The sequence below is a fragment of the Moschus berezovskii genome, chromosome 21 (genome assembly GCF_049115385.1).
Source record: "Moschus berezovskii isolate FMDL1 chromosome 21, NW_MosBer_1.0, whole genome shotgun sequence".
Lineage (NCBI taxonomy): Eukaryota > Metazoa > Chordata > Mammalia > Artiodactyla > Moschidae > Moschus > Moschus berezovskii.
Window position 1 is genome coordinate 46,100,531 of NC_142480.1, and position 10,203 is coordinate 46,110,733.

Genomic DNA, 10,203 nt, shown 5'->3' on the forward strand with positions numbered 1-10,203 from the left:
CGCTCTGAGGCGGCCCCCGGGAGATCCGGGAGGGGGCGCAACTCGCCGTCCCCGCCGGCCGGTCCCATCGCACCCTCCCTCCGCCGCCACCCCCACCCGGAGAAGCGCACAAAGAGCGGCCGAGCAGCGAGCACACACCTCCCGTTGGGGCGGGGCCGCGGGAGGGGCGGGCGAGCTCCGCCGCGCTCGCCTTAAAGGGCCCGCCCGCTCGTCGCGCGCACTGCGCATGCCCGACCGTGGGGCTGGGAGGGACCGGAGAGCGGTGGGCGCGCACACCCGCGCCCGCGCCCGCTGGAGGTATGACTGGCGTCCCCGCGGTGGCGGCGCGGCGCTCGTGCGCGTGTCAGCGCCCGCGGGGTCTCTGCCCGCGCGCCGGGCACGGGCAGGACATCTGCGCGGTGCATTCCAGAAGTCGCCGGAGGCCGGGAGGGCCAGGTCGGCACTGCAGCTTGTTTCTGGCTTTCTGATCTGCAGTTTCGGGGCCAGTTGGGCGATTTGCCGCCCAAGGGGACAGAATTGCGGGCGCGAGCGCGCACGAGTGGGCATGCGAGCGGGCGTATGCCTTTGTGTCTCCTGCGCTCGCGTGCAGGTGGGCAGCCCCGACCGGGAGCCACTTGGCCAGTGCACACAAGGATCTCGATACCTGTCTTTCGTGTCCGAGGGATCCGTCTGCCTTTTGGGGGGCAGACAATAGACCTTTCTCCCGGAGGCATCGTTGGCTCTAGGGGTGCTTTATTTGGGGGCGCTAACGGGACTTTCTAAGGACCGCTCTCTTGGAGCTGGGGCCCTGGCATCAGAGTTGGGCGCGTTTCCTTCTTTCAGTCTGGCGAGGGAGGAGACCTGGGGATAGTAACTGTCCTCGGCTGAGAGGTGCAGGCAAGTGTCCCGGGCCGGCCGGTCCCGCATTAGACAACAAAGAGAGGCGTTAGCGGCGGCGGGGGAGGGGCGCGGCCGGGAGGCGGACGGGGCGGGCTGCGGCGAGCGCGGGGGTGGGGGGCGCTAGCTCTCAGCTCGCTCAGCCTGCGGCCTCCGCCCGCCCCCGGGCTGGCGCGCGCCAATCGCCTCCCCCAGCGATAGTGTCAGTAGCATTGTAGTGTCAGCTCCCGCCGGTGACGTTGCGCCTCCCTCGTCCCCCTCCGGAGCCGTCTGGCTGCAGAGGCTCAGTCAAGAGGCGGGGAGGAGAGAAGGAAAAAGCGCTGAGTGAGGGCGGGCGGGCGGGCGGGAGGGAGGGAGTGGAGGAGCCGGGGAGGGGCTCCTTAAAGAAACGCTGCTGTCGCTCGCCTGCTCGCTTCTCGCTCGGCATTGTGGCCAGCCAGCCGGGCACTCGGGGGGCACGCGCGGCTGCCGCTCGAACTCTGCCCCCACCCCACCCGCCAGCAGATCTGGGGTGGGGACCCAGGCGGCGGCTCCCGCAGCCTCTGCCCGGCGCGGACTGCCAGGAGCGATCCACTCCTCCCGGAGCCGAGGAAAGAGCCACGGAGCTGTCTGCAGCCGGCCGGCCTCCCCGCCCCTGACCACTCGCTTCCCGGCTGCCTTTGTGGCCGAAGCTTCTCTCCGCCGAGCCCAGGGCCGGCGGGGGCGCGGCGCGCACGGCCGAGAGATGCCCAGCTCACTGTTTGCAGACCTGGAGCGCAACGGCAGCGGCGGCGGAGGGGGCGGCGGCGGCGGCGGCGGCGGAGGAGGAGGAGGAGGCGGTGGAGAGACCCTGGATGACCAAAGAGCCCTACAGCTCGCACTCGACCAGCTCTCCCTGCTGGGGCTAGACAGTGACGAGGGCGCGTCTCTGTACGACAGCGAGCCGCGAAAGAAGAGCGTGAACATGACCGAGTGCGTGCCGGTGCCCAGTTCCGAGCATGTCGCCGAGATCGTGGGGCGGCAAGGTGGGTCCGGCCGGGGATGGGCGGATGCAGGAGAGAGGGTCTCGGGCCACCGCCCCTCGGGGAGGGCGCGAGAGGGAGGCTGGGAGACCCGTGGTGCCGGGGAGCCTTGAGGAGGGAGGCAGAGCCGCGCGATGGGCCGGCGCCCCAGACAAAGAAAGTGCAGGCAAGCTGTCTCCCAGAGCTGCGCCGCGGCCACGGCGGGAGACACTCTCTCCTGAGAAAATCACCGCCTTCTCCCCTGGCACCCCCCACCCAGCCCACTCCGGGGAAACAGAATTTAAATAGCTGCTTGGGGGAGGGGGCCTCCGAGCGGTCCTTGGGGAGGGGGGAGGAGGAGGAGTGAGCATCGGATGGGAGGAGGGTTCTGGATTTCTGCAAAGCGGAATGGAGCCCCGAGGAGGAACAATGGGTCCCGGGACTGCTCCCCCACCCCCCCGACTTCCCACCAAGGCCCCCGCGCCGGAGGATCCCGGCTTTTGGTAGTCTTCCCCGAACCCCTCTGCCGCGTCTTCGGGGCGGACGGCGCGTCCCGCTGGGTCCCAGCGGCATCTCCCCAGCTGACTTTTTTCTGGGATTCTCGGATTTGACTGCAGTCACTGGGGGAGGGCTGGGCAGCCAGTGGGCTGGTCCTCTAGCGCCTCACGGGTGGAACCGGCTTCTGAGCCCGGTGGCGCGACCCGGGGGTCCCTGAGGGAGCCGCCCCCTTTCCGCCCATCGCGCGTTCTGTCTTCCAGCTGCCGGGTGCGGGCAGTCCCAGGTCTCCGCGGTTAATGGGCGTGTCTTCTATCTCTCCCACTCCCTCCCCTGCACCCGGACTCCCAGGTTGTAAAATCAAAGCGCTGCGGGCTAAGACCAACACTTATATCAAGACCCCAGTTCGCGGGGAGGAGCCTGTCTTTGTTGTGACGGGCAGGAAGGAGGATGTGGCCATGGCCCGGAGGGAGATCATCTCCGCCGCCGAGCACTTCTCCATGATCCGCGCCTCGCGCAATAAGAACACGGCGCTGAACGGCGCAGTGCCCGGGCCGCCTAACCTGCCAGGGCAGACCACCATCCAGGTGCGCGTGCCCTATCGCGTGGTGGGGCTCGTGGTGGGGCCCAAGGGCGCCACGATCAAGCGCATCCAGCAGCAGACGCACACGTACATCGTGACGCCCAGCCGCGACAAGGAGCCGGTGTTCGAGGTGACGGGCATGCCGGAGAACGTGGACCGCGCCCGCGAGGAGATCGAGGCCCACATCGCCCTGCGCACCGGCGGCATCATTGAGCTCACCGACGAGAACGATTTCCACGCCAACGGCACGGATGTGGGCTTCGATCTGCATCATGGGTCCGGCGGGTCCGGCCCAGGCAGCCTCTGGAGCAAGCCCACCCCCAGCATCACGCCCACTCCCGGCCGCAAGCCCTTCTCCAGCTACCGCAACGACAGCTCCAGCTCGCTCGGCAGCGCCTCCACAGACTCTTACTTCGGCGCGGGCACCAGCGGCAGCGCTGCCGCCACCCCGCGCCTGGCGGACTACAGCCCCCCCAGCCCCGCGCTCAGCTTTGCTCACAACGGAAACAACAACAACGGCAATGGATACACCTACGCGGCGGCGGCGGCGGCGGCGGCGGCGGGGGAGGCTTCAGTGCCTTCCCCCGACGGCTGCCCCGATCTTCCGCCCGCCTTTGACCCAGCTCCCGCTCCACCGCCCGGGGCGCCCCTTCTCTGGGCCCAGTTCGAGCGGTCTCCAGGAGGCGGACCTGCAGCTCCCGCGTCCTCTTCCTGCTCCTCCTCCGCATCTTCGTCCGCTGCTTCGTCCTCCTCCGTGGTCTTTCCTGGGGGCGGAGCCAGCGCGCCCTCCGGCGCCAACCTGGGGCTGCCGGTGCACCGCCGGCTGCACCCAGGCGCCAGCTGCCCGCGTCTGTCCCCGCCCTTGCACATGGCCCCGGGGGCGGGCGAGCACCACCTGGCTCGTCGTGTGCGCAGCGACCCAGGCGGAGGGGGCCTGGCCTACGCTGCCTATGCCAACGGGCTGGGGGCGCAGCTGCCGGCGGGCCTTCAGCCCTCGTCGTCGGACGCGTCCGGCTCATCGTCCTCGTCCAGCTCGTCCTCCAGCTCGTCGTCGTCGTCGTCGTCCTCCTCCTCCTCCGGGTTGCGGCGTAAGGGCAGCCGCGATTGCTCCGTGTGCTTTGAGAGCGAAGTCATCGCCGCCCTGGTGCCCTGCGGCCACAACCTCTTCTGCATGGAGTGCGCCAACCGCATCTGCGAGAAGAGCGAGCCCGAGTGCCCGGTCTGCCACACCGCGGTCACTCAGGCCATCCGCATCTTTTCCTGAAGGCAGCGCGCGCTTGCGCGCACCGCAGAAGGAGGACCCCCGCTTCCTTCTGTCCTCACTCCCTGGCCACGCCTCTCTGCCTAACTCGAGGTGTCCCACCTCCTCTCCGACCTCCTGCTCACACTCTTGAGATCCGAAGAGGAGCTTGGAAAGCTGTAGTATCCGCTCATTTTTTTTTTATTTTAATTTTTAAACAAAGGAACTTGCCAGGATATCAGCATCCAGAGTACTGTAGCCTGGGAAACTTCCGAACCACCTGAAATGCATGCTCTATAAATAATAGGAACGGCGACATTCTAGTAATGATAGTTTTTACACTGTACTTAATAGGAAGCTTCCAAAAGAAGAAAATCCCACAAGTTTTCCATTTTCTTAAAAGTAGGGAAAAAAGTGAACAATAATTATTATGATGAAGAGGATAATAATAGTGCTATGGGATGTGTGTGGACTGTTTCTGTGTGTTCCCCTTTGTGGCTGGGTTCCTACCATTCTTATTATAGAACACAGTGGATCCTTTTTGAATGTTCGTAGAAGGGCCAGGAGTTCCTGTAATACCAGGATACTGCAGCTTTATTAAAGTTAAAGAAACTGTAACATATCTCTTATATATTAAAAAAAAACGTTTAAAAGTTTTAAAGAGAAATTGCATTAATACAGATTGAAGTATTTTATTCTTTTCTGACTTGAAAAATTATATTTCATATTGCAAAGATGTTTACAAGTATTTTAATTTAAGTTCAGTGAACTTTTTTGTAGCTGGGTTAAATCTTTTTATTTTAGTATGGCCTTATGGCAAAGAACACTGTATTATTTTTTAATAATCACACAATTGTGACGGAATTACAAACCATAAAATGTGTAATGTTTTGAACAGTATTCTGTTGGGATGGAGATTTTATAGGTTCAGACAAATCTTCTAGAACTGCTTCACCCAGCATATTTTCTATTCAGTGATATAAAGCATATTTTATTCTATATTATTACAAAAAACGGAAATGTATAAACATGTCAAAAGGAACTGTTGATGCTTTCTAACATTTGTATAAATAGAATTCAGTGCAAGTTACAAAAATTCTGTTGCACCACTATAGTTTTAGTATTTCTATTTTAATACATTTGTTTACCACTTGTTTATGTATATGTAGGTGACGTTACTTGAGCTTAAATGTACTTTACTGAGCAAAGTTTAAAAAAACAAAGTATATTTTATTTTATGATAAAGGGCCTTTAACCTCATGGTCAAATACTAATATTATATTTGCTGAGACAAGATTTGAAATTGTATCAAGAGTTTTATTTTTCTGACATTTAAAGTTCTACATAATAAAGGTAAAACTTAAGTAATGGTGCTACTTCATTTTTTAAGTATTTCTATATAAATAAAATATTGAAGAAAATCTATCTTGTGTGGTGACTTGATTTTTTTTTTTAAGCTTCTCAGCATCTCCCTTTGTAAGGAATCATTCTTAAGTGATGAATTGAAACAACTTCCAGGTGTATTATGTCAGTATTTTATCAATAGAATGGACTTTAGAAAGGCTAAGGTTGTACCTAGTTAGATGGTTAGGCTGTGGGTAACGGTATTTATTTTTTAATTGCAAGTTACCTATTGAATCAGCGCTGGCTTCATTAGACATTGTGGGCACAGTGCCAAGGATCTGAGAAACTTTTAGGGGCCCAGGAAAATGTTTAATTTCTCTTTGAAGGAAAAAAAAGAAATGAAAATACTGCAAAATATTTTCAGGCCCTTGAAAATCTATTCAATTTTGCCTGAAACATTAAAAAACTAGGTATCAAAGTACTGAAAGTTGTATCACAAATACATTTTAATATTATTATGGAGGAAAGAACCAAAGTGCCTAGAGCCCAGGAAAGTCATAATTGCACCCAGCAAGACTCCCTAAAATTACAGGGGACCTGAGGGCTGTGCGGGTTGTGGTGGGTTTCCACTAAAGGTCACTTCCTTGAGGAAACCCCGGAGATGCCAGTTTCTGCTTGCAGGGGACCTTGGCTGGGCTGGAGTGCTGGTCTTAATAGGCTTCTGCTTGTCAGGCAGGCTAATTGGTGTTGACAGGCTGCGGGTGTTAACTGTGTGTTGTTGTTTGGGAGAAGTTTTTGTCTGTTTTTGGCAGGCTACACCTGCTCCCTGGCTGTGGGGCTTTGTCAAGGGCTGGAGCCAGCGTGCTTTCCCTTGACCTGCAACTCTGCCTTCTAGAGAGTACTTAGGAATGACCAGACCATGCCCCTGAACTGCCAGCAGACTTCCAGGCTGAGCTGCTCCTGGAGAACTGTGTCTGCCTGGAATGTGGCAGGCTTTTATTTTAATCTTTGCTGATGGGTACCATTTAGCAGGTGAGTCCAAAGAGCAGACTATAACCTCTGTTGACGGTTCCTCTTTTCCCCTTTGTATTCATCTGTATTTGTCCAGAAGTGTAGTCGCTGCCTACATCATAGCTCCTGATTTGTTTGGTTAGAATGATTCTGTGCAAAGGCAGGAGACAGCCTTTGGGGTGGGAGGAGAAAAAGGAGAGGCCCTGCTTGGGAATTTTCTGGCATCATCAGCTCTGGAAAGTTCCCAGGCGGTGTTTACCCCCGTTTTTTGCACCCTCAAGGACTGGAGGTTAGCTGAGGCCTGGCAAGGAGCAGCATGACAGTCCAATCCCCGCTTTCAGCTGTTCCGAAGTGCCTAGAACAGAACCAAGAGTCTTTTTTGCACTTACATCTTTAATAACGCATCTTTGCTTTGCTGTTTTAGCAGAATGATTCCACAGACGGCGAGGAAAAATCAAAGCCTCCACTGGTTGAATTTCTCATGGGATCTTGCTCACTGAGATTTTTTATGGTCCATAAAAATGAAAAAAAAATCAAATTTTGAAAAGCTTTAGCAAATGAAAAAGAAAAAAATATCAGATTTGGAGGCTACTGGCACACCCTTGGATGGCTTGTATTTCTTTGCGGTGAGGGGTCCCCTTGGCTGACATAAAACTTGGGGATGTGTTAGTAAAACCAGGATTCTTGAGAAGAGAGGGAGCTAGCTTTCCATCATTGGTTTCCTCTGCAGGGCAGGCCCTTGTCACGAGTGGAGGATGTGGACACATGAATCCCAACCCTGGGATTGAACCCAGGTCTCCTGCAGTGCAGGTGGATTCTTTATTGTCAGAGCCACCAGGGAAATCCTGCTAGTGAGGTTAGATAATATTGACTTCTGATCCAAGGGAGGCCTTTTGTTCCATTCCCCAGGTCCCCTCAAATGACAACGGTGGAGGTGGTCAGTGACCGTGGAGGTGACAGTTCACCTGGGAACATGATAGGAGCCATCAGATATCCTCTGTACTCCCTGCTCTCATGCTCAAGCTCACTGGCTCAGTTGAGTCAGACTCTGCAACCCTGTCAACTGTAGCCCACCAGACTCCTCTGTCCGTGGAATTCTCCAGGCAAGAATACTGGAGTGGGTTGCCATTTCCTTCTCCAGGGGATCTACCCACCTGAAATCTTTCTGCAGCAACAAAATATCAGCCAGCAGACATCTCTGCCCCAAATTACTAGTGCATGTGTCCTTTGTTTATGCAATCTGGTTCTCAACTAGGGGTGATCTTGTAACCCCCACTCCACCCCCACTCCCAATTTGGCAATCTCTGGAGACTCTTTAGGTTATGACCACATGGGGTAGTGAGTGCTACGGATGTCTAGTGGGTAGCAGCTGGGGATGCTGCTGAACAGCCTACAAAGCCCAACAAAGAATTATCCAGCCCAGGTTGAGAAACCCTGATGTAGACAAAGAATTAAATGGATCTTCCCTGCTGTCTTTTCACTGCCTTGAAATTGGTGACATTATCCTGACATTTAAAGGCATAAAGGTTGGGACTTCCCCGGTGGTCCAGTGGCTAAGACTCTGTGCTCCCAATGCAGGGGAGCCTGGGTTCCACCCCTGGTCAGGGAACTAGATGCAGCATGCCACAACTAAGACTCAGTACAACCAGATGAAAGTAAATAATTTAAAAGTTTAGAAAATGCATAAAGGTTGACCCTCAGTAGTGTTTTGGGATTGCCCATGACCCAGGGTGGAGAAGGAAATGGCAACCCACTTCAGTACTCTTGCCTGGAAAATCCCATGGATGGAGGAGCCTGGTAGGCTGCAGTCCATGGGGTCGCTAAAAGTCCAACACGACTGACACGATTTAGCAGCAGCAGCAGCAGCATGACCCAGGGTATCTCTAGTGATATGAGGAATACTTTGTGGTTTATGTGGTTTAGTCGCTCGGTTGTGTTCAATCCTTAGTGACACCATGGACTGTAGGCCGCCAGGCTCCTCTGTCCATGGGATTTCCCAGACAAGAATACTGGAGCCGATGGCCATTTCCTCCTCCAGGGAATCTTCCTGACCCAGGGATCGGACCCAGGTCTCCTATGTTGCAGGTGAATTCTTTACTAACTGAGCCACCAGGGATATTATCAGGGAATATTATAGGGAAAGTCAAAAGCAGATGTGTGAGTGCAGGGGGTCCAAATGAAGGAAATCACTTTTATTCACCAAACAGAGGTAGCTTGCACTCAGTGAATAATGATTTTTATTTTTTTAATAAAAATTAAAATGTTTGCGTGGAGTATTTAAAATGTTTTCTTTCCCATTCTCTCCAGTCGTCCTTCCTACAACCTAAGGGAAAAACCATTGTGATTCTCCGGTGCATGTTTGTAGTAAAACATGAATACTCAAACTATAGCCCTTGCAGACTCAAACCTGGGTTTTCTAGCCTCTGTTTGCACTCTTTCTGTCTTGTCAGGTTGCCTGAAGCTATGAGGCAGATTTATGGGTAAACTCTAGAAATGGGTCTGGGCCAGCCACTCTTCTTCCTGCTTCCCCTATTGCATGGGGCCCCCTTATCCTACCAGCACTGGCTCTGTTACTGTCAGTGAATGACAGGCATTAAGTGATGCAGAACTTTTTTCTCTTAAGCCTTATCTTTCCAAGAAATATAAACAAATTTGCTCCATGTCAGGGGGTTTTGAGCCTGCTAGCCAGTGCAATGCTTGTAGTAATTATCCTTAAAGCTTTATAGAGCCAAAGCAACTTGGGAGGAGATGGGTTTATAAGGAGACGCAGGTTCTAATCCCTGGATCAGTAAGATCCCCTGGAGAAGAAAGTGGCAACCCACTCCAGTATTCTTGCCTGGGAAATCCCATGGACAGAGGAGCCTGATGGGCTATATAGTCCATGGGGTCACAAAATAGTCAAACACAACTTATGCAGCTAAACAACAACAAACAAGTGAGTTCACTCACACCTTCTCACCTGAAGGGAATCCCTCCCTCCCTGGCTTAGGAGCAAGGGCCCTTCTAGGGCTGAATCCTGCCCCTCTTTTGCTTTCCTCTTTCCCCCCGACCCAGTCAAAACCTGACCAGTGATACTTAAAGAGCTAATGTCTCTTTCCTGCCTCTGTTAAGAACCATCTGTTTTCCAGGGAGCAGAATGTGAGAGAGAATTAAGCATTTCTTACACTGGTCTAGTGGACATCGGTGATGATTGCTATAGTTCAATAAACCCTCACTCTGAATCAGGCACTGTGCTAAGGGTTTTACATTAATCCAACCCAGTGGGGTAGGTGTGACTAAGCCCATTTCAAACATAAGGAAACTGAGTTGGAGGGAAAGTAATGACTTAACCTCGGGTCACACAATCCTAAGCATTGGACCTAGGATTCCTACTTGGGTACCTAAATCCAAAGCCTCTATTATTACCATTTGAGAAAAAAATTATATATATATTTATTTATTTTATTTGGCTGCTCCAGGTTTTAGTTGTGGTATGTGGAATTTAGTTCCCTGACCAGGAATGGAACCCGACCCCCTGCACTAGGAGAACGGAGTTTCTTAACCATTGGACCACCAGGAAATTCCTGAGAAAAGTGTTTTTTTAGTGAGATATTTTCAGAAAACCCAGTACTCATTTGTTACAAAATGGTCAACTATGGGAATGATGTCCCCTTCTTACTGATAAGTGCTGTTGT

At 53.6% G+C, this 10,203-nt stretch overlaps 1 protein-coding gene across 1 annotated transcript; it reads left to right on the forward strand.

Annotated features, from left to right (window-relative positions):
- Positions 1-248: 248 nt before the first annotated feature.
- Positions 249-5,599, forward strand: MEX3B (mex-3 RNA binding family member B). Its single transcript, XM_055417901.2, has 2 exons — positions 249-1,880; positions 2,703-5,599. Exons 1-2 carry the CDS (start codon positions 1,601-1,603, stop codon positions 4,196-4,198), a joined length of 1,776 nt encoding a protein of 591 aa, XP_055273876.2. The 5' UTR covers positions 249-1,600; the 3' UTR covers positions 4,199-5,599.
- Positions 5,600-10,203: the final 4,604 nt, after the last annotated feature.

Bases quoted from the DNA above. Each gene is read 5' to 3' on its own strand.
- MEX3B (XM_055417901.2), top strand. From the start codon at position 1,601: ATGCCCAGCTCACTGTTTGCAGACCTGGAGCGCAACGGCAGCGGCGGC. The intron at 1,881-2,702 runs GTGGGTCCGGCC...CCGGACTCCCAG, and splicing joins CGAGATCGTGGGGCGGCAAG to GTTGTAAAATCAAAGCGCTG.